At 42.4% G+C, this 16,009-nt stretch overlaps 1 protein-coding gene across 1 annotated transcript in view; it reads left to right on the top strand.

The window, feature by feature from the left end:
* Positions 1–16,009, top strand: part of SOBP (sine oculis binding protein homolog) — a 117,640-nt gene that overhangs the window by 59,877 nt on the left and 41,754 nt on the right. Inside the window, exon 5 of the mRNA XM_030448187.1 lies at positions 4,640–4,735. Coding sequence (XP_030304047.1) covers positions 4,640–4,735 — 96 coding nt within the window. The remainder of the gene's footprint in view (positions 1–4,639; positions 4,736–16,009) is intronic.

Here is a 16,009-nt window from a genome sequence, read left to right as displayed (position 1 = left end):
GTTTCAGTGACAGGAGAGATAACCTTTGTGATGGAAACGGAAACACAGCTTTCTGTTTCCATCTGCAGCCAGTCTCCAGAGACAATAGTATTAAGGGTGATGTGAACTTCCTCTGTTCATCGCTGCTGGATGACTCAGTTATCTGGGCTTCTATAGCAATGCTTTTTAACTTTTTGCAATTTTTTTGTCATCCTATCAGAGTTGGTTCAACTAATGCCTGTGTTTAACGTGACTGGGGGTCAATGGTCCCGTGTTTCATCTGTTTTAAAGAACATTCATGGAAATTGGTGGCAATTTTATCCTGAGTAAGCAGGCTAATATTCTGTCACTCTGCATTACTCAAGTGGTCATTGCTCCTAGGAAACAGATGTTAGGTGTTTTCATTCAAGTGGCATTAAACTTTTGTGGACAGAAGAGTAGGATTTCATTGCAAATGCATTGTCCCATTCTAGTGGAAGCTTTGCATTAAGAAGTTCCATCTTAATAAATTATTCTGTTCAACCTACCTTGTGACTTACACTATCATAAGATTATGGCCTTAATATTCAAAATGTAAGCACAGATTTCCTTTCCCAAGGCTAAGGCTGCATAAAAAGACTTACACTGAAGCTAAGAAATCCCGAGCTGTATGAAGAAAATCTTTCTCTGAGAATAAGGAGAAATGAATATCCATACTTTTGGGAGAGGAAGAAATTCTGCTGTAGATTTTTCTTCCTCTGTCTTGTTAAAAAAAGGTATCCTGACCTAGTATACAGTTTGTTTCCAAACTATTGGCATCTTTTGCAAATACCGGCTGGCTGGGTTATGAACAGATAGCACAGTTTGTGTAGCCAAAGATAGTTTGCCATCATGCACTTAGTAATGAGTACACATATATCTGAACATCAAATGCTGTACTATTTTCAGAGAGGTCCTTTCAGATCCCTTTTTGTGATCCTTTTTTAAAAAATTATTATTTTTTTTTCCTTACTCTCCTGCCATTTGCCTTTAAAGCTCAGTGGTAGAGAGCAGAGGGAAAGGACCTGGGAAAGGAGATGTTCTCATCCATCTAGCTTCCCCGCATCAGGAGCTACTCTGTGCATGTCATTCCTGACAGATGTTTGCCTAATCTTCTCTTAAAAATCTCCAGTGATGGGGCTTTGACAGTCTCCTTAGGCAATCTGCTCCAGTGCTTTGCTCTTCCTATCATTAAGAAGGGTTTCCTGATACCTAATGTGCAATTAAAGGCCACAGTTTCCCTGTGCCACCCGTCATCAGGCTGACCTTGCAGGCAAGCCAGCTCCACCAAGTCGACTGCAGCTTCCTCACTTGGTCTTCCTTGCCAACACTGCTCTGTGGGTAATGTGCTCTCTTGTGCCAGGAGTAGCCAGGGTGGTGCCAGGGCTGCTGATTTTGTCGAGTGGCCAGCCCAGTGTCCCATGGGCTGGCGATGGGCAGGTTTCCCTCTCCGATCCCATGCAGCTGACGGGAAGGCGGCTGCCTGCCAGTAGAGGCTATTGAATTATAGGAGATTCAGTAAACCCCAGGAGAGCCACTGCCACAGTGAAGTTGCAGCAGTTTTGTGCTGATAAAACTAGCAGCACTCACCATGGTCCCAGACCTCAGAAGCCTTTTTTGTCCTGGAACAAAATGTGCTGTGAAAGCAGTCATACTATATATTGCATATATGCAATCAATTGCCTCTGGCACTTTGGACATACATTTCTTGATGAGAGCATTTCTGTAATGATTTTAGCATTTCAAAAGCTTTTTAAAAAATCAGAGAGGTCACAGTTTTGGCTTGTTTTTTTCCCCCCAGTTGCTTACTTTTGAGCAATAGCACATGAAAAGCATCCCATGGCAGCCAGGCCTGATGGAGAAGCTCTAGATGCCAGGCTGCTGTGAGTGAGGTCAAGATGCTGGGGGGCTGAGGCAAACACAGGGACTGAGTATGAGTCAGTGTACATACAGGCATATCACAATATTACCATGGCAAGATAAACTCTGAGCGACTTTTTAAATACACTTAGAACAGTGGTTATCATTGTAAGAGTGTTTCCTTCTGCAAGACTGTTTCCTGCCTTTTCCTTCTTGCAGCTGGAAGATGGTAGTAAATTATTTACTGTAAAGCAAAAGGACAATTGGCAGTGACTGCAGAGAATAGGTATTTTTTACAATGTAAACCAGCTAGCTAAACTAGGTATACTTTTGCTGCCTTAGTAAATTATAGCAGTAGGTAGCAAAACTGGTTTTGCCTAGGAAATTGTGGTGACATCCAAAGTCAAATAAAACACAGTGGGGACCAGAAAGAGGAGGGGCATGTTGCCATCAGCAGTGTTGAATAACCTTTGTGTTAATGGCAATTTTGGAAAGCAGGTCAAGGTTGGTGAGGTTTGTCTCTATATTTTGACACTTGCACTACAAACACCCTGATATCCATTTCATTTTACAAGGTGTGTGCGTGCACCAAGATAATGCTCCAAAGGGTCACTGGCAGGTTACAATGTGCCAGCCATCACGTGCATGATGTCTAGAATAGTGCCAAGATACAATTTCAGGGGTCTGGGAGCACTGACAGCGTTCAGAGCCCTACAGAACACCTGTGCCCCATGCAACATCTCGCCAACTCTCTGTCACTGAGCATCCCATTGGCACCCGGGATCCTGAGCTGACAGGTCCATTTCTATTTGTGCAAGGCCTTTTCAAGGTAACCATCCCCCAGTTGTCTTCTAGATGACCTGGGAATGCTACAGCTAATTGCCCATATTCTTCACTGGAGGAGAGGAAGGGACAAAGTTTGTTTTCAAAATGAGAATAGATGTTCTGTTTTGTTTTTATGCAAAACTCAGTCAAATGTTAACTTTGTATTCCACGCAGCATGGCAGGTAGATTTATTGTGTGAGAAAGGTTTCAGTTTGTCAGTATAAAAGTGATTTCAGGTGCTTAGGAATACTCTGCCTCTTCCTTGTGGTTTGAAGGAAAAATTTTAAACATTTTCCACCCTGCAGCTAGTGAATGCAATGAAAGAAAATACCTATAAGCTGCTAGGAAACATACAGGATAAACTCATTTCCCACTTCTTGTAATAATCATCAATTGCAGGCACTACTCAGAACATATTTTAGACAAACTTTGCACTTTTAAAAATGGCATTTTCTGTCAGACAGAGTTTGTTCATGCCCCATGGCTGACAAGCAGAGGCCCAAATCGAAGCCCACTGGAGTCACCAGGCTTCCCATGAGGTTCAGCCCATTTGTATTCTCCCCCAGAATCCCTGGTGCTCTTAACCCACAGCTCCCCTCTCCCACCCCACCTCCCTGGGGAGAGGCAGAATCCGATTTGGAGTCAAACAAGCCGTAGAGCCCACAAGGTGCAAATATCTTTCATATAAATGCCAACGCTGAAGAAGCCTGGGTGCCGGGAGTGTGACACACGACAACAGGCAGCTTGCTCCCTGTGAGGGGGGGAACAATACCCCAGTGCTGCCACAGACACCGAGATGCAGGCATGCTGCACCCCAGCATCCCTGCCCTCCCCACAGCCCCGGGGAAGGGGACATGGGGCAGCTGGAGGGATGAAGACTGGGGCTATCCTCTCCTCAGCCCATCACCTCCTCCTGCTCCCCTTGCCCATCTCCGGTCGCCTCCCCCTCTGCCCTCCTCCTCCTCTCCCTGGCTTCTTTGGGCAGGGGCTGATTTAAATAGGTTGGCAGGGAGCCAGGAGCGCATCATTTTAATGCAGTGTAAAATGGAATGTGCATAATTATATGCAAGCCATATGTGAGGGAGACAGCTCAGCTGTGAATTTCGGGAGGCTGCGAGAGGGAGAGAGCGAACAGTCAGGGATCAGATGAGATGGAGCGGAACGGAGTGCAAGTGTCACCCAAATGAACAGTGTAATGAGTGTATTGCTGACACTCCTCCTTTCACCTGCTTCTCCCTTTTGCTTTAACTTGAAAGCAGAAAATGCTGTAGATGAGAAGGGAAAAACACTATATGCAAGCAGGATTGCTAATGGGCTCTGGTAATGTCTCCATTTAAACTTCAGCTTTCTTAATTAACAGCCTAGTTCCAAATAACTTTTAATGCATCTTTGTCATTAAATATTTTGACCGCATTTGACTGAAGGATCATTGTTCTTGTTAGATGATTGCTCCTTTCAAAGCTTTGCTAAAACATGGAGGGGGAATCCATTTATCTATAACAGTATTACATGTAAATTATGAGTATGAAAGCTTATTTATTTTTCTGGCCTTGCTGTTAAACTGAAAATGCAAGTACATTATGTAGGGATTGCTTACGCATGTCAAAAAGTTTAAATGAGTACGTATGTTATGTAATACTGAAAAATGCAATGGAGTAAATTGAAACCCTGATTTACTCACAATTTCCAGCTCAAATATTTCATTTTGGGTTTGTCTTTTGTTGTTCTAATTATTACACCACAGTGAATTTGCATGTTCAACCTAAGTTATGTAAGACAATAGCATCCCAAGTTCTCATATCTAAAAAGTGTACTGCATATTTAAAGAAACTTTTAAATAATGTTGTATTTTGGGATTCCCGTCTGTTTTAATGATCTGAGCTGTTATGCTTTTAGCTATTTTTTTTTCCTTCCATTATTTGTAAGTCCCTAAATAGGCCATTATATTTCCCTTCAGGCTAGAGATGAAGATGGACATGCTGAAAATTTTCCCCAGCAGCACTATGCTAAGGAAACTCCAAGACTTGCCTTCAAGAATAACTGCGAACTACTTGTAAGAATAACATACTTACAACAAGTCTAGATTGTTACTTTAGCACAGTGAAAGCTTTTTTTTTCTTTCTTTTTTCTTTTTTTTTTTTTTTTGAAAGGCTTTTGTTCATTGTGGCATACATTATGAAATATGATAGGCTTTTTTTTTTTTTTCCTGTTTAGCGTTCTAATGCTAGTTCTGCTATCTATGAACAATTTAAGATCTCCAATTGCTTGAAAAACTCACTTATATTTGATGACAGCACATGAATGGCCTTGTACCACTTTCTCTTGCACTATAAAGCAGGGAGAGCTGTGAAGGGAGTAGCCGATGATGCACGAACCCAACCCCCCTGCCCTCTCCAAGGCACCCCAAAACTCACTCTCCCATCCACCTTTTAGCTCTGCTTTGTTTTTGGGTGGCGGGGGCACGTTTTGTTCTGCTGACACGCAGCATCCATCCCCTTTAGAGCTTGCCTATTCCTCCCCTACCTAGCTGCATGTGGGAAGGAGCATCCTCTCCATTCCCCCCTCCTCTCCACTCCTCTCCTTTGCTCCCGGGAAAAAGCGAAAGCCAGGAAAGCACATACAGGGAGCCTGGAGTGTTTACAAGTGGTGAGAGGGATGATACCGGCTGTGAAAGGATCTCTGTTCCAAGGCAGGGTTAATTCGCTGTTCATTTTTGCATTTGCAGCTAGGCAAGATTAAAAGCAAGTAGGAATGCCTATTATATTTCTATTAAATGAACCTGTTGGGACCTAATGTTCTCGATTAGCCTGCGAAAATTAGTGCTCCACGATGAGTTTTTCTGTTTGCCTAAAGTAAACAGAGAATGAATTGTAATACGTTTAAGAGAGATTCACACATGGCTTTGGAAAAGGGAGTTTTAGATGAATCGGTAGATCTCTCCCTTGCATTCCCCTTTCTTCTCAGCCTTACTTAAGTACAATGTATCATTTGGCTAAATGGAAATATTTGTGGAGGGTCAGTTATATTTTGAAACAACACTTTTTTTTCTCCTTAGAACTCTAGAAGAGGTGGGTGGGGGCGGAGGAGCAAGCTGTGTTTCCTCGGCTTTAAAACCCGTGTCTGCCTCCCCCGTGGAGGATGCGGGGCCAAACGCTTATCTTGGTGTCCCTGGTGCAGCATCCAGCAAAGCTGAGCTGATGAGCCAGTGTAACCCAGTGTGAAAGCCAGCCCCGAGATTCAGGAGTTGATCAGAGAAGCCCAGACTGGAGGGCAGTAGCCCAGGGATGGTGGAAAGTTACTGTGCCTGGCACTGGGCAGAGGACAGAGCATTTTTGCTGCCCCTGCATTAGTGGACCCACAAGCTTTCCTTCTGCCCCAGGTGTGTCCCCCATGCCAAGCCAACCCCTGGCTGGGTAATTACAGTGCTTTTTAGAACCAGAGGAGTCACTCCAAAGGATCCATTTGTTCCTCATGTAATTCTCCCTGGCCTAAAATGTGACATGACCCAAAAAAAAAAAAAAAAAAAATTATTTTGCTTCCTCGTAAACCCCTTGCAAGGTTCCTGTTGGTTTCAGGGCAGCAGGGCTACATGCTGAGGGGAAGAAACTAGAGAAACACAAAAAGTGATTCCCTGATTCAGTCATGATTCTTGTGCCAAAAATGTGAAACTGTTTCTTCAAGGCTATGCTTAATTACTATGCCACTGGTCAAAGCAGACCTGGTGAATCATCTCAGCACACCAGGATGCCAGCAAAGTCAGGAGGGCTACTTGTTGTTGGAGGGTTTCAGGACTAGATTTGGGAGACAACACCAGAGAAAATAAGTCACTTATTATTTCAATTGAAAATCTGCCATATTTCAGTACAAGCAGTCAATGAACCAATTGACCTCTTTTCTGCTATTAAAGCCAAGTATTCTTTTAATGTCTTCTATTATATATTTAAGGTTTTGCTTTATTATATCATTCCTATAACTAACTGGCAAAACGTCATCCAAGTTAGTTTTTCATGTGCTTTTTTGGACAAGTTTCAGTTCTTGTTTAAGGAAGTAATAAAAGCAATTTGTCACAGTTTTATTTTTCCTGTGCTATTGGAAACAAAATTGGCAGGGGTGTAATCTACACTTGATTTGTAAGTCAAAAAAAATAGACAAATAATGAATATATACCTCTGCTATTCTAAAAGATGTATTTGAGGAACTTTCAGTGAAAATATGTTCAGCCTAGATTTTGGTAGCGGGAGAACTAGTTTATTTGTCTAAAATGCTATATGTTTCATAGAGAGGTGGTGGTTTTCCTTCTAGATTTTTATTCTCTGGGCAAACAACAATATATTAAAACGTGCTTGAGAGTAAAGTGAATCTCATATGAAATAGCCATTAAGGCAGCATCTTTTTCCTAAGAGTTACTCAGTATTCCTCTATTTGTGCTAGGAACTGTCTCCTTAGAAGACGAGAAGGGCAAAAACATGAAAGAAAGGAGTGGGGACAGCTGCTTTGTCTAAAAAAATATTTTCCTAACAGTAAAATCCTGCTCAGAGTCTAACAGTGCAAGTCAGATGCTGGCTGAACAAAAAGCTGAGATTTTTTTTTTAAATGAAAGAGAAACTGAAATTTGTTTATGCTTTTCGTGAAATGCATGGAGTTTGCTCAGTGTAGTGGAGAGCAAGTACTGTAGTAGCCCGTCAGGTGAAACTGGAGGCTTCAGCTCCAAAGTACTTTCTTTGCTTTAGTGTTCAGCTGCCTTTTTCCAGTCAGATTTTTCTTCCAGCAAGCACAGGTTCCTCTGTTTGGGAAATGCTGGGAGGGTGCTGCCTGGTGATATCCAGGGGCTGGGGTGCTGTGGTGGGGGCTGGGTGCCAGGGCTCTCCCACAAGAGCTGTGCTACACCAGCTGAATTTTAACATCCCAGGTCACAGACACAGAGGGAAAGCTTTAACCCTCAGTACTTGGGGAGATTTGAAAGCAGAGAGTATTACTAATTGTGTGTTTTCTACATTGCTTACTCTTCAGAAGAGGAGATAATTTTGGGTAGTGAGATAAAAATCAGCTATTTGAGTTGGGGTTTTTTGTTGTTGTTGTTGTTGTTTTGGTCTGGTTTGGTTTTTGATTTTCTTTTGTGAAGCTTGATAGGAAATAGGAGGAAGAAAGAGGTTTCATTTAGGCAAAAGAATCCCTGAAGTGCTTGCAATGGTTCTGTGCTTTAGGAAAAGCAATGACATATAAAGATTTTGGTTGGTACAGAAAGCCATTGTGCAGTTACAGGATTAGGTTAGGGTATTCATTTCCTGTGCTGAATCCAGATAAGTTGTCTCAAGTCATTTGTTGTAGAGCACAGAAAACAAAGTGGTTAAGATGCTCTAGTCAACGAGGGTATCACATTTTCCTTGTGAACTCTTCAGTATTTTTGAGAATCACGTTTTCTTAAGTCTACCCATGGTAAATACTGGGAACTACATAAAACAGATTTATTTTTAAAGAGTCAGGCCAGCATGCTGTCTTGGCCAGCCATCCCCTCTTCTCCCACAGGCGCTGCCTCAGGATTTTGATTTCCTAATCCATGAGAGGCTGGAAGCTTTTCTTTCAGGCACATCTCTTTGTTTCCAGAAGGAAAGGCAGAATTTAAGCCCCTGGAAGCTGACTGTCAAGAAGCAATGCAGTCCAGCTAATAGTGGATGTGGGGAGAGAGATGGGATTAACTGCAGAGAAGGGGTAGGCTGGAGTGAAAAGGCCAGTGAAAAGCCATCAGCCCTGGCTCTAGCCAGCTGAAATTCCTGAGCCATTGCCTAGAGAAAGGAAAAATCCATCTGGCACCTACCCAGGTTAGTCAGGGTAGGAAGAGCCATGCTTGGATGCCTTTTAACAAAAGTGGGGGAAAAAAACCCAACAGCTTGTCCTTCCCCCTCCCCAGTTACCCAGAATATCAAGTCAAGGTTTCAGATTAGCATGCTGCTGTATGAGGAAAGGAGGGTTTGATGGGTTAAGGAAATTAAACACCAGGTTGCTTTCCAGATCATTTGTTTATGGAGATGATCTGAGTACCACCCACTGCTATGGGATTATATGTAAAGCAAACAAATAACCAAACAAAACATAAACACCCTGGAAAAAAAATTAATTTCCAGTCCCATGCCCAGCTGTGTTCCACAGTTTTCCTGCAGTAAAATAATGATATTTTTCTCTTTGAAAGAAAAAAAATCTGCTCCTAGTAGTTTTTTTTCTGGGAGGATAAATTAATGAGTCCAGTATGCAATGAATTATAAGGTGGTCCTGGTGCTCGGAAGCTGTTACATAAGAGACACAAAATAAAACATGCTTGTTATTGGATTAAATGCAGACTCACCTACAGCCAGTTATCTTTGATCACTAACAAAAAGAGGCAGAGAAAGCTCTGAAAACACATCTACAACTGAAACATGCAATGCAAAATGTTCTCCTACAAGCAAAAGGCCTTTGGGGAGTCTATTGCAAGGCTGAGAGAAGCCAAAGCTGCAGCTGATGCTTCACTTGAAGTCAGGGTGCTCTGCTCTGCTGTTCCAGTGTTAGAGGCAGGGTCAGGGAGCATGGGACATGTGGGGCATCCAGATAGGGCATCAAGGATGCAGGCAGGTTAACCTCAGTGTTACAGTACTGGAATGTGGGAAAGATTTCATACATACCTGACTGTTTTTAGAAAGCACTGAGAACAGTCGTGATTGGATGAGGCCAGTAGGTTTTGTAGCTGTAGTAAAGTTAAATGTAAAGAGGCATGTTGGTATCATTTGGAGGCCAGGAGGGTTTTGGTTTCAGAAAGTGAGTTTTCAGTTTTTTGTTTTTTTTTTTAAGGTACCTGATGTGTTTCCTGTGCCCCAGTGTCAAGCAAAAACTGCTCCCCGTTAGTCCTTCAGCATTAAAAGAAAATACTTCTCTGTCCATTCATATTCACAGTGCCTTCAGAGGAGAACTGATTTAGGGAGAGACAGCTTTGCCTTTCATCCCTTGTCGTCTCCCATGGTGCCTCCTTATTCATAGCAGAAAGGAGAGAGAAAGCTCCATGTATCTGTCACTGGCTCTTCCTTCGTGCTGTTAGGTGCAAATGGGCAGAAGGAGTAGGAGAGTCCTTCCTTCATCCTGGCCCAGGCTTTGGGATGTGCGGAGCTTTTGTCCAGAAAGCTGAAGCAGGACTGCAGCCCAGCAGCTCTGAGACATGTAGGGTCACATGTAGGGCTTTTAAGGTACCTACCTTACAGTCAGGAGGTGATTTTGCCACACTGGAGAGGTGGGAGGGGAGAGAGAGATGAAACCTGTGACACCCTGTGGAGCTCCAGGTTGTAGAGCTGATGGTACCAACTCTACGCAGAATTAAAACCTCTACGGTGATGACTACCACTGTTTCAGCATCTCTGGAAGTTTGCTGTGTTGCACCACTGGTGCCATTATTTGGTGTTTTACTGGTGGGTTTCATCAGTTTCTGGCTACGTTTGCCATTGAGGTCTCAGAGCAACCAGCAATCCGAGGCACCATGGTATACACAGTGATTCCAGCTAATGACCATGCAAAACTTGTAACAGCCAACAGAGAGCCTGACACTGGTTTGAGGGACTTTGGATCAGGCACAGAGAGCTGTCAGAATGTCAGTTATGGGTCTGGAACAAAAATGTTGAGAAAAGCAATTGTAGCAGTGAATCAAAACTGATGTTCTTAAAACCTCAGTAATCTTGGCCACGTGAAATTGAACCTTTCTTGTGACTAGAATAACAGTGAGGCTTAGGTCATACCATAAGCTAATCGCCTGTAACATTTCATTTTCAGAAAACTAAATTGTTCATGAGTTGCAGCAGAGTATTTTTAAAAGAGCCTTCCCAAAAACCCACCAAAACCCCCTTGCATTCTGTTTCTTTTCAAGCAAGGGCAGCAAACTAGGCAAAATTACTGCAAAACATTTTTGGTCCTTAATTGCTGCCAGGCTGAATGGAGGGCTGCACGGTGTTCACCTTACTCACTCTCCTGAAGGCTGTGGAAATCCACAGGCACTGGGTGAATGCACTGAAGAAAGGCAGCTCTCAGCCCATGGGCAGGTTTGCAGCCTTTAGGAGAGAGAAGAGCCCTGGCCCTCCCTGCCTGCTGCCTGCTTGGGCAGGTAGGCACCCAGGGGGCACCCTGATAGGCATCTCAAGAAGAGAATGCAGGAGCAAACCCAGAGCTGCAGCCTGCCAGCTGCCCCACAATATGCTGTCCCCAGGAAATGATGGGCTCTATGCCTGTCGACACAGATCTATTTACTGACTCAGAACAAATGTGTCCACTGTCTTGCTGGTGTACAGGCTGTGTCCTTCTTGCCCTGCTTTTTAATTATGTGGGTTTTTTTTTTTACCTGGTAGTGGAAATGAAGTGCATGGGCTGGGCTTGGGAGGTTTGGGTCCTTCTCCTGGGGCTGCAGCAGGGGTCTTGAGAGATTTCCTTGGTCTTTCAGGCATTCTGTTCCCTTTCCCCTGTCCTGCATCACCACCGTTCTAAAGAAATATGCTTTTTTTCTTGATTCACAGCATGTTTAGGACTCCACAACCTCTGTTCCAAAGCCCAGTGAAATCAATAGGATCCTTCCTGTTAACTTTAAGCAGGCTCTGAAAGACACCCTGTACTCTGTAGACAGGAAAGGACAAACGACTTCTTTGAGATGTCTTACCCCTCTCTGACCAAAAATTGCTGTACGCCAGCTAACAGCTAATTTGAAGTGAAAACATGATCTTTATTAATAATACTTAATCTGAAGGCTGAAATCAGAGACCAGCTGTAGAAACTTAGAGAAAATACAACCCTGTCATAACAAGTCTGAGATAGTAGGAAATAAGACCCAAACCTCCCTCCTTTTATACTCGGCAAAGGCTGAAAGTGACCATGACCTCTACAGCATTAGGGAGGGTGAGGGATTCCCCACACCTCCTGCACAAGTGGGCAGGGGAATGCTATTAACCCTTGAGAGCAGCACGGAGGACAAGTCTCTGCCACTTCCCAGTGGCACAAAAAATGCAAGTTATAAAATCCCCAGCAGTGTGGGGAATGGCGAGAAGGAAGGGAAGGAGAAGTGACTAGAAGGAACAAAAGTCCTCCATAGCCAGGGATGTGGCTATCCACACGAGGAGGAGGCTGGTACCTCCAGTAGCTCTACATAACCCCCACCTTTTCAGTCCAGTGAACCAAATTAAGGATGATGATTCAGGGAGCTATAGAGGTAGAATGAAAGGTGTGACAGAGAGACAGGCGGGTGGCACAGGAAGATGGGTAATGGGAATGAGGTAGATTTAGGAAAGACTGTGTCTACCAACAGTGGGAATTTCACCTCCCAGGGCCAAGAAAAAGTCATATGTTCCATCCAGTAGCACTCACCTCAGGTACAATAGAAATAGCAAGAAACCTTGCCCCAGTGTCTCTAGTTTGTCGTTTTCCTTCATACCAATACAGGAACATTATTTCAGGGTGGAACACTTGACACTTTGTGAACACATGCCTGCCTTCCCTTAGAAGGAGGCATGTTTTCTAATTTTTAGCATCACCATTGTTGTTGTTGTTATTATTATTTCCAAAGGGAAGCAAAATGCATTTGTTAGAAAGGAAAGTAATTAAAATCCCATTACAGCTCCAATTCTGTCATCTTCCTTCCCAGAACAAGCATTAAAAATTTTATTAATAAATGTGCAATTACTGGTGACCTTTGAATGATTTCTCCAACCTTAATTTCTCCTCAATGCAATACTGTGTTGTATTATTCTATTTTTACTCTTTGCTTTCCAAATTTGGTGTGTTTACTGAAGTTGTAATTTTCATATTAAACATGTTCTCATTGAAAAATTGCTTTTTCAATGATTAAAAAAAACCTACCAATCTTCGTACTGACCAGGAATTTAAAGGAGTAAAAAAAGTGAGAAAACGTTCTCTGAAAATGCATGTTTTAGCAGGCTACTTCTTTAAAGGAATTTCAGTACATTTTAAAGTAAAAACAGCTTGAAAAAAATTGTCAGCCATCCCCCCAGTCAAACCCCTATAAAACTGAAAAATAAAAGCAGGTTTATATCCCTTGGAAAGAAAACCAGTTGTGAAGCGTGGCTTTGCTTTATGAAACTGGCATTCATAACCAATTTAAATAAAATTCAGACAGTTTTTATGGAACATTAAAGAATAAAGATATGCCTTGTTCCAAAGGAAGTGAAATGTGGTGAAATAAAATTCATCGGATTTCCTTCCACATAAATTGGAAATAAAATTTCCAAAGTCATCACCCAGAGCTATAAATATTTCCTTCTTGGGGTATGTGCAGGAGATGCAGATATCTCAGTAGGGCCCTGGGGAAAGTATCAGATGGGGCATCCGGGCAGCTACCTGGCAGGAGCCACCCCTGCCTCCACATCTCACCACTGCCATACCTGGACTACCAGGATCTGGCCAGAAAACTGGCTTTAGTGCCCTTGGTTTTAGTGCTCAGGTTCTCCTGCACCCTTCACCCTGGCTCTCACTCATGCAGGGTGTGAATGAGAACAAGTTTTGTCAGGTCTGAAAAGACGCCTTCATAGACCTGTTTGACGTTCTCTGAAGACGCAGCTGTCTTACGCCTTGTCTTGCTGCATGGGTTGTCTTCTCCATTAAAAAGGAAGAGAGCTTGAAGGCTTTGGCCCTTTCAGGAACAAATATACGGCAGTAAGAGACTAGGATTTTGAAAAACAGGAGTCCATACTCTTTTATATTTCTCAGAGTTGGGACCCAGCCTGTGGGAAGGAGGGTTGAGAAGATCCCAGCCGCCATGCGGCTGCACTGCAGGGAGGATTGGAGATGTGCTGGGATATTGACTGTGTAGTCCCCTCTCTTTGGAAATCCCAAGGACTGTGCAGAGTTTCCAGGAATGATGTGTCAAGGAGGCAGATTGACGTCATCAGCTCTCCAAAGGGACACCAAAGAAAACATATCTGCAAGGAGCATGTATCTTACTGCTGTCTGTAGCAGACACCATTTTACATCTCAGCAGTGACATCTATTATGCTGCTTTTGCGATGGGAAAAAAACCTCACCACCAAAATATAATTCCTGCATTTTATTATGGAAATTAATACCAATAATTACTTAAAATTTAATGAATTTCAGTTCTCATTTAATTGCTTTTTAGTAGTTCACTTAACTTATTAAAAAGAAGCAAGGACATATTCATTTAATGAGCAGCAGCAGCCTTGGCCTAGCATCTGCCTACATTCTCTTTTCAATTAATCAATTATAGTCCAATGGTGTGTAATTACACATTAAGAAAGTTATTGGATATCTCAGCATGGCTGTCCCAGGGGGCTCATGAATACACTAATATAACACACCTGTAATGACCTGTTCTCAGATCTGCAAATTGCTCCCATTTCTCTCTCATTGCTAAATGAAGATGAGAGCAATTACCATTAACTTTTTGAGTCACATCTAGTCAATGAGAGAGAAAAAAGATCTCTACCAGCATTCATAATAAATCTGCCTGTTGGTACTGGATATTTTAACAGCACCAGGCATCGAGCTGGAAAGCATTACATGCCCATTGGGATCAAGCAAGATTGTGGGGATCCCCCAGGAGGTCTGGGCTGGTCTCTTCACCTGTAGATGAAACAGGTAAGCAGGAAAACCTCGTCAAATCACATCTAGGTGTAATTTACCTGTCTCGATTAAAATCAAACCCAACTCTGGAACTGATCCCTATTCAGTGGCTTTAAGTCTTTGCATAGCAACTAAGCCATGCTGCTGTTGTGTTGGGGTTTTTTTCGAACACTAGAAAGAACAAAATTTACTATGTAATGGCAGAAAGGCTTTGGTTGTCTGAGAGGATACAGTCACCAATGCTCTCTTATTAATGCATAACAAATGAAACCAAGGAGAGACTTTTAATCTGCATAATGAAGTCTGACAGATTCTAAATTGGTGATTTAGTCAACTAAAGTGTTCAAAAATGCTCCATGCAAGTGTGCTTTTGATGGCTCCATAAGTCAAACAGGGGTGATATCTGTCAACATTTTTAGAAATGTTGTCTTGCACAGTGTGATTTTGATATGTTGTTGTCTTTCTCTGGAAAGAAGTGTCTGTTTCCCTACACAGAGCTTGCCTGTTAATGCTGTTCTTTGCAGACTGGGGTATTTTAGGTGGGTGAACACTCAGATCAGCTTTTAGCAGTATCTTGAGCACAGCTGTTCCTTACAAGCAGGGTCTATTTTGTAATTAGTCTGTGAGTAAGCTAAGTAATTTCTGTCGTGTACCCCTTGCGTGAAACTATTAACTACTTCAGTCAAACCTGCATTATGCTGGAGGTTACTTCTTTTTTTAATGAGTGTGCATGTTCCCTTGTGTTTGGCATCCCTCAGGATAGCACCCCTGTAGGCTTTGGGTGGCCAGACATTTCTCTCAGTTGTGCTTATGGTGAGGCAATGGATATTTCAGTCTGAGGTTCAGATGGATCCACATTTCACTGTGATTTTTCACCTGTGTCACACTTCTTCTCAGATCCTTTGATTTGGGACATGGTTCAGTTCACACACCTGAGCTGCAGCATCTTGGTATTCGGCACCTGAGCCAAGCCCTCTGTCTAGGTCCTACTGGTAGTTAACAGAAGACAAGCACTTTAGAGTGAGATTTACTCTAAATAATTAGGTGCTAATTTAGGATTGGTTAAGCCGCCTTTATGTATGCCTATATCTGTTCATTAACTAGATAAATACCTACCACGTCACACCTACATTTTTGACAGCTACAGTCACCACTTGAACTGCATATCTAACATTAAGCTTCCATGTAGAGCCATTCAGTTCAGAGAGACTGCTTGTATCCTTAAAGTTAGGTATCTGTGAACTTTGTGTTTAGATGACCAGCTTTGAATGGGGATGCTGCTGTTTAATTACTTTTTAATGCAGTTTGAGGTTGTGATTAAGTTAGAAGTGCAAAGCAATATCTATTATTTAATGTTGTATTACAGTCCAAATAGCTGACAACAGCACCCTTGGTATTTGCATAATGGTTCGTTTATTATGAATTATTATCTGAGACAATAGGAGAAAATGGGTACCAAGGTTTACTTTTTCATGTTTAAAACCAATTTGACTGCCCAGACAATGCACAGTAACTACTAAAGCAAGCAGAGCAGTGAGTGTAGATCCTACAAAGTGATCAAAGTGTGCATGTGTTCGATGTTCTCAGATTTCAAATTCTGCTCAAGAACTGCTTTGTTTATGCTCTGAACCGAAATGCAATTCTATACTTCTTTTTTTTTTTTAATGATCAATTACAAATGTTTTAAACAGAGAAAGAAGCACAATTGTAGTCTAGAGCTTTAATATACAAT

The sequence above is a fragment of the Calypte anna genome, chromosome 3 (genome assembly GCF_003957555.1).
Source record: "Calypte anna isolate BGI_N300 chromosome 3, bCalAnn1_v1.p, whole genome shotgun sequence".
In the NCBI taxonomy this organism is placed as follows: Eukaryota; Metazoa; Chordata; class Aves; order Apodiformes; family Trochilidae; genus Calypte; species Calypte anna.
The sequence above is the reverse complement of the archived record's forward strand: the minus strand, read 5'-3'. Positions and strand labels throughout refer to the sequence as shown.